The following is a 13,713-nucleotide window of genomic DNA, read 5'->3' as shown; positions in this document are numbered from 1 at the left end:
TTACAAATAAACAATTTGTCATGAAAAACATGTAAAATACAATGATTAAAAAAATATAATATAAAGCCGGACGTTTTCGGATGTAGATGTAATCTTATATTCGTTTTAGCTAATCAAAGACTTTTTTGGAATGCTGTCAGATATGAGAATTCCTGTTTGTTGTTACAAGAAATGCTTAATATCTTTTCAATCGAGTATTTTTGTGTTACTTATTTGTATTTTTGATACGATGATTTTAGTTTAGATACTATTAATTCTACTAGGGGTAATAATATGTTGTGATTGCTCTAATATCATGTTATATTTCACTAGCTATTACCCGCGACTTCGTCTGCATTTACCGTCTTCGTTCGGCCGTTTTTTCAGAAACTGCAAATCCGACTACCATGAAAAAATCATTTTCATTTTTCGGGTTATTAAATAGCCTTATGACACTCATAAATAATTTGGTGACAGAATTTTCGCTTTACTAGACTCATAAACTTTACCTCTTAATAGTATTGGTATAGATATATTGTGTGTACATAACTACGTGAAAACTGACCGGATGAAATACCGTCTCCGTTTGGTTTAATACTCCAACGATAGACTCAACGATTAACCTCACGGTGTACACTAAACGGTCGTTACCCGAATTGGTTTTATAAATACTTGTGTCACTCGGCTGCCGAGGTGACGCCATTCTTGATACAAATACCTGAAAATAAATATTTTGCAAGTCCAAAGCACAACAATAAAACCCTTGATGTATCTTTGACAAACTCAGACATTTTCACGGTTATCGCTCGCTTTATTAGCTTTATTTATGGACTTCATTTATACCTACGATTAAGATAAATATTTTACAAAAGTACTCAATACGATTACTTAGTACTTACCTATTTATTAATTATGTTATCTTTTTGTGTTTTTTTAAGAAATGTCAGCAGAAATCGCTGCCTTAAACGAAATAAAGTATCTACAAACACAATTTTTTTCTGTGTATTTTTTTCGACTTCTAGTAATTTAGGGTTTAGGGGTAAAAAAGAGGAAATATTAGTCAAAATCATAACATAAAAATCACGGACGAGTAAAAAAAGATATTATGTAATATTAGCAAGTGAAGAACCGTTATGCTAGTGTGTGTGCGGTTACGGGGGATACTATAATTTTAATTTTTTTTTTTGATAATTTTTTCTCCCTTAAATAATCACATTGGCCACAAATACTTATATAGCATCGTTTTTACACTGTTTCACAACGCACGACGGCATTTTTAAAATATTTTATTGAGACGAAAACTGATCTGTCACAGACGATGACAATTCTCATAATGGCCGGCCTGTAGTAGTGTAAGTGTGTGCGTGGGGCAATGTATTTACACGTATAATCGGCTTGTTTTGGTGCTACACTGTTATGTAAGGTGACACGGAGTCCTTATTTTTTTCATTAGTCCGTCCATAAAAATATGCAATTAAGCACAGAATAAAAGACTTGATATATTCTTTGAACTTGAATTTTTTTAAACAGTTTTTTTTTCAAAGTCAGTCATTAACAGTCGAGCATGTACAGCAGAGTACGCCTATGAAATGATCAATAAAACGCCACCCATAGTTTTTTTAACTTCCAGTACTGGGTAGACTTTAAATTTATGTTGTTGCAGTGCTTTTAGCTGATATCGCGTCCGGCTGCTTATTATAACTATTCTGCTTTTTTCAGCCAGCAGAGTTGAACCAGTTCGTCTCAGGTATATCTTTTCGAATGGTTTTTTTATATATAAGAGGAGGCTGGTTGGTTGCGAAACTGAAGTGGCAGTGGGCAGGGCACATAGCTCGACGGACAGATGGAGCAGTAAAGTCCACGAATATCGACCACGTACCGGAATACGTAGTGTTGGTAGGCCCCCACAAGATGGAACGACGATTTGGTCAAGATAGGAATAGGTTGGATTAGGGCAGCGCAGGACCAATCATCATCGCGATGTTTGGGTGAGGCCTTTGTCCAGCAGTGGACGTCTTCCGGCTGAAATGACGAAGAGGAGGCAAACGGGTAAGAGGCTCACACGATGGAAAGTGGTGAGGCAACCGCCCATGGACATCCGCAGCACCAGGGGTCAAGAGATGGGTTTCAGGCCTTTAAGTTGAGAGTATCTCTTATCTTAAAAGTACCTAAATCGTATTAATTCGGAACAAAAGCAGCCGGTAATTGAGTGCACAAAGTGGCTGTGCCAGGCAAGAAATTTCTTGCAAAACGCGCGTGGCAATTAAAGTCCTATTTTAGATTAAAATATTTTAATGAAACCTGCCCAATATAAAGCTGTGTCGCTCTGACATTAAAGATTTCCAACTAAATTACCTATTACACACATAATAACCATATAATATGTGAATGTTGAATGAAACGTGCGATAAAACAGTAGTTAGCTTTATTCAGTAATTAGTAATGAATAGATAAATAGAAAGGTGCAGGAGACTCGTGTCCTAGTAAAATCATATCGCTCTCTTATCTAAACTGAGATAATGAATTTTATCTCTGGATCTACTGAAACGATTTAAAAAAATACTGTTACCAATTGAATGCCCCATTATTTATTAGTGTAACAGCTAGTTTATATTAAAATTAGATTAACTAGATTAGTGTTTGAGACAATGTAAGCAAATAAGTTTATTTGTAAACAAGAGAATGTTGAGAACAACATGTCGAGTCAGTGCGTACATTGTTCGGTCAACACGAGCTAAGTACGGTCGTCGACCCGGCCCTTGACTCGCTCGCGGTTCACCGACATCGCGGCCGCTGCGATGTCGACCGCTACCACGACCGCATCGTGAACCACCACATGCTCGTTGTACACTTTACACGCTCGCTCGCTATCGCAGTGTGCTCATATTATGCATACTCAACGGTCTATGTACGGCAATGTTGTCTAAATATCGAAAGGAATATTGTTCCGTTACATTTACTATTTTAGAAAGATTTTTGGCGGCAACGCTCTGCAATCTGTCATAAATCAAATATGGTGGACAACTTTCATGTTATATGAAATTAAATCTATGGCTCCAAGGTTGTGTTCAATGACTTAGGACTTATACTTTCATATACTAACAACTATAATTATCTAATAATTCTGCAGATTAGTTGACTATACTGTCAGCAGGTTGTACTGTTAATTTTTCATGTTTTGTTTCATCATTGCGGATAATGTAAGCTTTAAAATGGTTTGTAATAATATTTGTATCATTAAACTTGATGAACAATTATGGAAGTTTTGGCGTTCCCACAAAATATTACCATACCAATTAATATATAGAGATAATAACCGACCGAAAGGAACAAAATATACTAACAATGTTGTTTTAGATGTCATTCAAATAAGTATATTTAACTAGCTGACTCTACAGACGTTGTTCTGTACATACTAAATAAAATACTGTTTCTTTTTATGAATTGTCAATAATATTTCATAACATCTAGAATTATTTCGTAAAATATGCTCCCTGTTGTTATAATGAAATCGTTTCACGGCAGAACTGTCAAACCGTGCGTCAATAAATTTTCTCATAGAAAATATGTCCATACAAAACAAATATTGAAAATAAAAATAATGTTGGGTCCCATATCGAAATAAAAACTATTCTATCTCTCAAGTTGGACTAAACTGCACATCATGAAGTAATCCCTATTAAAATCCGTTCATTAGTTTAGGGAGTCCATCGCACAAACAACGTGTCACGTAATTTATATATATTAAGATGTAAGTACGATATAATATATTTCTAGTTCCTGTTTCTAAACACATGATTGAAATATACAAAAGGCTACATAATTATGAAACAGGACGAAGAAATCTGTATATTTGCAATGCAAAAACTGCAAATGTTTTATTTTCACAATGCATCCGTTGTATAATCTGTTGACAATTGAATTCATATTAATAACCAAATAACTTTGTTTAAAACAAAGGTCATTGACTACATGAGTGGACGAGAGAAACAGGTCAATCTTTGGAATTCTTTTGATAAGTTAAGTTTTGAGTATGTAGTGATGTGTGTTGTTAGGTAACTTCGATTTGGCTGATATTGATGAAGTTTACGTATAAAATATGTAAGCCGAAGTACTTAGTTTAATATAAGTAGGTACAAATGGAAAAAATACCTATTATATATATGTATTATCGGTACTTTATGTAAAAATGACAGACAGCCTATGTAGCTAAAAATAATAAAACAATGTAGCTAGAAATATCACATATCTACATCTATCTTTATTTAATTTTGATAATTGAAATCCTTCTTAACTCAGTTACATTGTTTTTAACCCCCCACGCGTTCAAATAGAGATATAATCGTATACGTGACGTCAGTATGCAAACGGTACATTTAATTGGCTATTTTTGAAGTGTTTTCCCAAGGCTTAAAACTAAACAGTAATTGCCGGTTCATATGTTATCTGAGTTTTATAACCCTTACTAACCGGTTAACTCCGCGAGAGTCGAAATAAGTCTACCTAGCAAATGTTGTGTTGTGCTAGCAATTAGACCAATATTCGGTAAATGTACAATAATGAAACTGTAATCTGACAAATGGCTAGGCCGTTTTAAACCGGCTTGTTTAATTCTACCAAGTTACCCTTAGACTGAACTTTAATTACCATAAATCTGTAAGCAACAACCTTAATATTAGACAGAAGTCTAACTGAACCTGACGTCACTAAAATGGCCGCCAGTACCCATTTGAACACGCGTGGATTTATACATCTGTACATTAGCATTCGATGACAAAATATATAATGAAGAACCACCAATGCACAAAATAATACTTTTGTTATCATTACCTTATTTTTAATAAGATAGTACCATAAGCGAATGTCATTGAATGTTCTACTCATCCGAAAGAAGAAAATGAATGTTTTGTTCAGGTAATATTTGAAAAGTATGAATTCATATTATTATAGAAATATGTATGTTTTGTAACTAAAATAAGTTGCAATATTTCAACGAGTGACGAATAAAAACTTTTTTTTTTTGGATTTTATGATCTGGTAACGAAGACCTTTAAGTCAAGACGAATAATAATCTATAATGACCAATAATCGAATATGTAAATAATTATACAAGTGATAAAATAAAAGTGAGAGAGAAAATATTAGACCTTCTAGCAATAGAAGCAGAAAGAAACACATACTTAATATAATTTTTAGTATTCCCACTTACATTAATTTAGCAAATCCAGCAAATCAAACTCGACATGTTGGTTAAAATATAAAATGTTTTAATCCGTTTTGATTGATTAAATGTTAGGCATCCCTACATACCTAAATTCCCATAAAATCAATATATATATATATATATATATGAGTTGTTACCGCGTACCTGGATACCGTCGGCATTCGAAAAATAACATGGCCATCCCAGAGCCCAGATTTAAATCCTATTGAACACATATGGGACAATTTAAAAAGACGTGTTCGAAGCCGCATACTAGCTCCAACCACCATAGATGAATTAAAACAATCCGTGATTGAGGAGTGGCAGAACATTCCTCAACAACAGATCAAAGATGTCATTGACAGCATACCAAACCGTTTGACGGAAGTCATGAGGGCTAGAGGTGGAAATACGTACTATTAGAATTCATTTATTCAGCAGATTTTTTATTTTTAAGCCATTTCATCACATTTGTTAATTTACGGTCAAAGTGTTTTTCAGACTTTTTTATAAATAAACGTAAAAATTAAAAACAATATTATCTCTCATTTTACTTCAATATACCTACGTTATAAAATAACATTCACAAGTAAGGCCACAATTTTTTTTAACCATAATCGTAAAAAATCAATAAGGTTAATTGTGCCGCTGAGTATTGTAACATCTGTTGGGCTTTGAGCTTTGGAGGTGTGTTTAAACAAGATGCGAGAATTTCTCTTTACGCCCCGGCTACAAATTTTGGTTCACATTAAATTTGTATATTCAATATATTATCAAAATAAGTGTCTTATAGAACATTGGCCTAACGAGCGTTGTGCTTTTTAATATTAGGTGATCACTCCTGCTAATACATAAAAATTAGTCGCCTATAATATAAATAATCTAACATCGGAAACTAGCCAAAAAATCGTCAAAACCAATTTTACAACCATTCAAAACCATTTAACAGATCTAAAAAATGACATCTATTATACTGAGGTGAGTAACATGACATCTGCTAGCAAAAATAAAAGTTGTGCAAACTAGGCCACTTCAATTGTTTCTCTCGCAAGGGAATGGTTGGTTACCAGATGCAAAATTTGATATTTCAAATGCACAGACCAATAGATTTCAATTAAGCAGATTCTGACAGAATCGAATCACTTTAAATTATTCTACCGGTCGCTGACACAAATACACATTAACACACATTCACATACAAACGCACACTCAAATAAAAGGAAATGTAAATTATAATGCTTCAAAATATTGTTGTCCTAGTAAAAGATTTATTGAGAATCATCCTATACTTTATTGAGGAGGTTTGTGACAATTTTTACTTTAATTAACGTCAATCAACATTAATGAACAATCAATCAATGAAAAAGTTCCTTATTTACCTATATGTTCTATAAGTTGATGCAGTTCAGACCATAGTATTTTAGAAACAACCATCAAATTGATTGAAAGCATTTAGGTACCACATGCGAAAATGTGCAAAACAGGAAGTTCTCGATCGAATAAATTATATTTATATTCTTCTCGGTCGATACGCCCTTGACAGAACGGTCGTGGTTGTGATGAATTATTGTGCCTGTGTGATAACTTGCATGATAGTTCTCCTGGGAAAGATAGTTGCAGTGGTTTCGTGATGTCTTCTGCACTACTGTGTGATTATACCGCAACTAGTCGATCACCAGCGCCGTATCTGTTTCGTTATCTACAAAGGGGACCCGGTAGCGTGCAGTGAATATGACGATTGAGACCGGAATTTTAATTTAATATAGCTTTCCGTAATAATGTATGTTTGAAGGACAGATAAGAAAGTGCAATTAGTGATTGATTTGGAGTTGGAGAAGATTTACTGACTGAAAGGTAAATTATGAGATGGTTTATCCGTGTAAAGAAGAACGTTATATGTAGTGGGACGTGTTGGAAAAAAGTCGACTTAGGTAATGTATACCACGAACAATTTGAGAAAGTAATGAAAAGAAGCCAGATAAAATGGAGGTTCTTATAGATATAACTAACCTGCCCCTTTGTAGACGGGCATGATTCATTGTATCGTTTAGTATAGTTTTATTTTGTTCGCGAAGCTCATTGGCTATCTTTGATACATTTTCTACAGTTTGTACTGAAATAAAATCTCTTAAGCAGCAGAATTAGATTTAATAATATTTTACCTATTAATTACCCTTGCTCAAATATCACCACTGCTTTATTTATTTTTACACATTTTAACATATTTGTTCCATATCATCCAGCTGTTATTAATAATACACAATTGTATCTACATATATCAATCGGGCTGAATTCTGTGGAATTAGAATCCAAGTTACACATTGTAAAAATAATAAATCTGTCTACACATACTTCATTCGATGTTCGTGACCCCAATTCATATCTTTTACTACAACGTAAGCTAGAAACTAGATTATTTGAACCACAACAAAGGCAAGTTCTCTATGGTCTCAGAATTCGAAAGTTCATTCCAAAGTTTTCGTTTAGAAACTTTTAAAATAATTTGTATTTAACTATATTAATTTTAATTTTTCATTGTTACCTTTCCCACTTTACGGTGTAATAGAGAAGTCTATCGATCTGTTCGGCGACAATCTAATAAAAATAAAAGATAAATTAATTAAGGCACCTGATTCTGCAGCGGTAGATCTCACATACATGTTAAGATTGTAGATTATTATTTCCTAGACCTTTCATTGTATAAATTTAATTTTTCTAACAAAATTAAAAGAAACATTAAATATAGCACCTGATTGTGTAGCAGTAGATGTCACATACATGTTAGGGTTTGTGGCATAAGTGTAGGTGACATACGAAGACTTTTGTTTTGACTTTTTTTATTTCTTAGACTTTATATTACTTATATAAATTTAACCTTCGTTTTTTACAATTAAAATAAAATTTTAATTTCCTTTCCACGACTTTTCTTAATTTTCATGCTGTAACTGCCTATAGATGTAATTACCTATATGTATCCTTAGCACCTTTGTTTTATATAAATAAAAAGTTGGGTATCGTGTTGCGCCTGGCGGTGTATTTGGCGCCACAAGCGCTGCAATATTATTAGTGAAAGTAGGTTGTATACAAAGTCATTACTTTCAGTTTCTCTTGCGAGGCCCGCGCTCGCTCGTGGACTCGTTACAATAAACATTGCATCCCGCCAATTTCTCGCTCCGTGTAATTTCACCTTTTCCACTCTATTATGTGGAGATAGATCGCTAGCGCTCTTTCTATCAGTAGAAAGTGATTTATCATTCTATTGTCTTACTTACGCCCACGCTTGGCGTTAATATTAATTAATTACATTTATTTTGTTATGTTTCATTTGTGTGCCTTCATTTTTAATGATAATTACTGTTCATTTTATTAAAGTTCACAATATTTAGTGGGAATTAATAATTTCATGCTTCCTAGAGCTTCTCTTTCCGAACAATTAATATTTTTAACGTTTTTGCTTCGTTTACATATGTTTATTCTAACAAGCATTATATGCGAAGAAAGTGAATATAATATGAAACTCGTTGAAGTACGTTCCTAATGGAGAAAATGAGACCTCTGACCCTAACACCGTGTTGCTGGTTGATTTAAAGTTATAATGCATCGTAATACAACACAAAAGGGGGAAAAGTACAAACGGAAAAAACATAGCCATAAAAAATACAAAAAAATCTACCTTCTAAAATGTACTTATATCATCTTCAGTTATGGTGATTGTCTTGAAAAAATTTGATGGACTGAATCTAGCTAGTGTCATAAGATAGATATAACCTACAAATATATCTAGAAATATAGTAAATTACAGACCTAAAAAAAATCAGATTTTATAATCACTTTATTTTACAATAGGAATTTTTAGATGTTAATCAGAAAAAGGTTGAAATGGATATAATGCGATTAGAAATTTATGCATTTGAAAAGTGCGTGATTAGCGTTCCGCTGTAGAGTGGCCTAGAAAGTTAAAACTTTCGTTGTTCGAGAGCGCATACGCTTTGTTACAATTATTGTATTATCATATTGTATTCAAAATGTATTTTATATATGTTTTTGGCAGGTACGGCTCTGTACTGTTTTAAATTTCTACATCGACTGCGTTAATTTAAGATGTTGTAAATTATTTGCAAGTCATTCATCCAAAATATATTTTTTTTATAATTTTGTTAAGTAATGGTTTTTTATGCATAAAGTTTGTTTTCCAATTTAAATAGTTAATTATGATAGATCATAATTAGGGAATACCAAGGTAAAGCAAATGTATTTTTCAAAATTCTGTTTCGTTCTTTCTTAAATCGTTAAGTTTTTTTATTGTTTATTTTATTTACGTTTGCTATTTCTGGTAGCGGAAATTGTTTTATAATAATGTGTACTCATTGCATCCTAATCATTTTCTGTATTTTAAATACTGTTTTTTTTTCTTAATTAATAAATAAAGAAATAGAAAACAGTGTGAATCGTTCTGTACCAAAGTACAAAATTAATACTATGCATGTAAACAACGCATAAAATATTTTATTTCTGTGTGTGTCTGTTGTAGTTTTGTTATACTTAATAAAGTTAATATTGCAAGTTGGTCAGTACTAATGGTCCTAAAGCAACCGCAGCTGCGAAGGGCGCGTTCACGCGTTGTGCGTACACATACCTACCATAATTGAATATACAGCATAAAGTGCAAAACATTTGAGTAATTCATTGGTTTGTTTGAAGTCCTGACTACTATAGCTGGTCCTTCGAACCGGATCAGACCCAGCGACCTATGCATCTACATTCTAAGGTCCAAGAAAGTCGCAAAAAGAAATATATTTATTAAATTATAATTCGAATTGTAGCTATTTTGGAATTATATGTTTTATTTGTTGTTATAGTTATATAAGACTGTAGGGTCTAACTAATAGAAATCCTGTTGGAACCCCTCAACGATAGTTTTTTTACTTCATTTTACCAGTAGGAGGCTCATTTGCACAGGATACCGGCTTGATTATGGGCACCACAACGGCGCTTATTTCTGCCGTGAAGTAGTAATGTGTAAGCAAAATTTTGTAGGGCGCCGTAGCTAGCTAAATTACTAGGCAAATGATACTTAACATCTTATTTCTCACGTTGACGAGCGCAATTGTAGTGCCGCTCAGAATTTTTGTGTTTTTCAAGAATCCTAAGCGGCACTGCATTGTAATGGGCAGGGCGTATCAATTACCACTAGCTGAATGTCCTGCTCATCTCGTCCCTTAATAAATATGGCTCATTTTTCATCATCCCCGTACGCAATTTAATTCCCTTTAAAGCTAAGTTCATATGGCCGCGCGGCACCGCGCGCCGACGCGCGATGTGAGAGTTCACATGACAGGGTATATACGAGCGCCAGTCTGGCATTAACATTGATATACAATGGACGTGGAGGAGGCAATTTGCTTGTGGATTTTATATAGAAGACTGAGACGTCGCAGAAGACGACAAAGGCGATACTGGGTGCATCCAATATTAAGTGACAGACTTTCTTCAAGCCTGTTTGTCACCTTATACCCTAAGTTGAGGTTACATGAAGAAATTTTTTTTAATTATTTCCGTATGTCAGTTGCAACCTTTGATTTTTTATACGATTTCATTGAAAATGATTTAAAATCCAGTGAAAATGCTGTAAGATATTGCATATCACCAAAAGAAAAACTCATTGTAACATTGCGGTAAGTTAACTGTTTATTAATCATAATCACAGTAAAAATTATAAAAAATAAGAAATTATGAGCGAGGCTTCTTGGCAAATTAACTTTTAGTTTAATTGAACAGATCTAATTCTTGAGAATCTTCGTATGACGGGTCACAAGTAACATCACCCGGGGGTGATGTTGCTTGCGATGAACTTGTGGGAGGTGAAGTGTATGAACTAGTTGTATAGCCATATTGTGTTGATTCTCTATCAGAGTACTGCATTGGGTTGCTATATTGAGAACTTTGAAATGAAGCATGATAGTTTCTGGGTGGTCGTTGTGAGCTATATGAAGTAGACGGGTAGTTAAAATCTTCAAGTGGCTGTGCTCGTGTAGCTTGGTATCGTTCTAATAAATTATAAATTTCAATTTTCAGTTTTAAACGCCGGTTTTCAGGAACTTTTTTTATTTCCCTAACCAATGAAAGACAAAATAATTTATCTTCATCGTCATCTTTCTTTTCTGCTGCATTATTATTTCGAGTATTTATGCTTTGTTGTAAAAGATTTGCAAAATGTTCATCGGCAGGGTGAAGTTTGAATTTTTTCCGGGGCACTTTTTCTGTTGAAGCTTGAACGCCGCTGCTGTTAACTGCACTATCCAAATCAGGATTCTCTGTAACTTCCGCAACATCAAGGCTGTTGTCAGTTTTTCGTTTCTGGACAACTTGTTTAAGAAATGACAATCTTTGGAAATACGAAAATGAAGATGGTGTTGATGCTGAGGAACCAGACTTCAAATGTTTTGTTTTCTTAAGTTCTTTTACATAGGCATCTCGTAAATTTTTCCATTTTTTTTGCAAAATCGATCCTAGAAAGTAAATAATTAATTATTAGTTTTCATTGCAAAACTATTGAAAAATGTTGTACGATACGGGTGCATAAAGAGTCCTTATGACCTACTCGTACTTTATGCAAATTGTACTTTGTGCACTTTAGGCTCACGTGCCACACTGTAAACACTCGCTATGAATGTGTTTTCTTTGTAGCACTTATTCAGTAAAGATTTCCTTAAAAGAAATAGACATAGACATAGAATTAGGAATAGGAATAGGAGTAGGAATAGGAGTAAGTAGGGGTAGGAATAGGTATGGGAATAGGAATTTGACGAGGAATAGGAGTAGGAATAGAAATGGAATATTTATCGTGGCACGTGAGCATATGCACTTTATGCTCGCGTGCCACACTGTAAACACTCGCTATGCTTGTGTTTTCACTGTAGCACTTATTCGGTAAAGATCTACTTTATGCACGTGTATCTTAAATAACTATTATGTTACAGGTACCTAGCAACTGGTTCTTCATTTGCAGAGTTACAATATGGTTATAAAATTGGCAAGTCTACGATATCGGGTATAATTAAGCAAGTGTGCCAAGTTTTTTGGAGAAATTTAAAAACTTTGGTCATGAGTCCACCAACAAAAGAAATCTGGACACAAATATCTATACAATTTGAAAATAAAGCATATTTTCCAAATTGTGTTGGAGCGTTGGACGGCAAACACGTTCGTTTAATACAGCCACCAGAATCAGGATCAATGTATTACAATTATAAACACTTTTTCTCATTAGTTTTAATGGCTTTATGTGATGCTAACTATTGCTTCATATGGATAGACGTTGGAGCTTACGGAAAAGACAGTGATTCGGGTGTTTTCAAGGAAACGTCATTATTCAAAAAACTCTCAGAAAATTCGTTGAACTTACCAGAGCCTAGATCTATCACAAATAATGAGAGCGATGCATTTAAACTACCATACGTAATTGTAGCTGACGAGGCTTTCGCTATGACTAAAAATTTGATGAGACCCTATGGTGGTAAAATGTTGTCAAAAGAAAAAAAAATATTTAACTACCGCCTTTCTTTAGCACGAAGGTATGTCGAATGTACATTTGGCATAATGTGTAACAAGTGGCGTATCTTACACCGGCCAATAGACGTGAAGATAGATTTTGCTGTTGATATCGTCAAAGCTATTTGTGTTTTACATAACTTGGTAAGGATGAGAGATGGTATAAATCAGGATGATATGATCAATCCAGCGCCATTACCTAATGTGAATCCAACTAACAGTGGACGAGCAATCCATGAAGTAGATAATATTCGAACTAAATTCACAAATTATTTTGTTACTGAAGGTAAATTAGATTGGCAAGATAAAATGGTGTAATAGGTGATGATTTTATAAAACTTATTTTAAATAAATAAAACTAATTAAAAAACAACTTACCCAAATTTTTCTTTTTTTCTTCGGAATCATCATTTTTGCAAAAAATTAAAACTAGTTCTTCCCAAGACCTTCTTTTTAATATTTTATTTGAATAATCCTTAGAGTTAAGATTCCAAATCGCATCTCTTTTTTCGATTTCGTCGATAAGCAAATCGATAGGCACAATGTCATCTTCGGTACTCATTGCATCGATCTATGTGTCTTTCCGTCTCAAGGCGCGCGGATCAACTGAACAGGTCGATACAGGTTTGAAATACTTGGGCCGCGCGGCAGCGCGCGGTTCTAGATCTTGCGCGCGGGTCAGAGCGCGCCGCGCGTTGGCGTGCGGTACCGCGCGGTAATGTAGACGATAATTATCGTTTATATTGATCTTGTGCCGCGCGGTTCGTAGTTCCGCGCGGTACCGCGCGGCCATATGAACTTAGCCTAATTGTATAACTAACAAAAAATGAATATAAACAGCTATTTTAACGCAATCTCAAAGTTTCATAAATAATTTTGAAAGTAATGATAATGTATTTTTATTTACTACCCATATTTTAAGTAACCTGATTATGTATGAGCTCGAAGAGATTTAAACTACTTAGCAGTATTGCAAAACA

At 34.0% G+C, this 13,713-nt stretch overlaps 1 protein-coding gene across 1 annotated transcript; it reads left to right on the top strand.

Annotated features, from left to right (window-relative positions):
- Positions 1-10,450: 10,450 nt before the first annotated feature.
- Positions 10,451-13,106, top strand: LOC126966936 (uncharacterized). The gene is made up of 2 exons (XM_050811248.1): positions 10,451-10,857; positions 12,163-13,106. The coding sequence occupies exons 1-2, from the start codon at positions 10,562-10,564 to the stop codon at positions 13,049-13,051; spliced, it is 1,185 nt and encodes a 394-aa protein (XP_050667205.1). The 5' UTR covers positions 10,451-10,561; the 3' UTR covers positions 13,052-13,106.
- Positions 13,107-13,713: the final 607 nt, after the last annotated feature.

The sequence above is a fragment of the Leptidea sinapis genome, chromosome 11 (genome assembly GCF_905404315.1).
Source record: "Leptidea sinapis chromosome 11, ilLepSina1.1, whole genome shotgun sequence".
Lineage (NCBI taxonomy): Eukaryota > Metazoa > Arthropoda > Insecta > Lepidoptera > Pieridae > Leptidea > Leptidea sinapis.
The sequence above is the reverse complement of the archived record's forward strand: the minus strand, read 5'-3'. Positions and strand labels throughout refer to the sequence as shown.

Bases quoted from the DNA above. Each gene is read 5' to 3' on its own strand.
- LOC126966936 (XM_050811248.1), top strand. From the start codon at position 10,562: ATGGACGTGGAGGAGGCAATTTGCTTGTGGATTTTATATAGAAGACTG. The intron at 10,858-12,162 runs GTAAGTTAACTG...ATTATGTTACAG, and splicing joins AAACTCATTGTAACATTGCG to GTACCTAGCAACTGGTTCTT.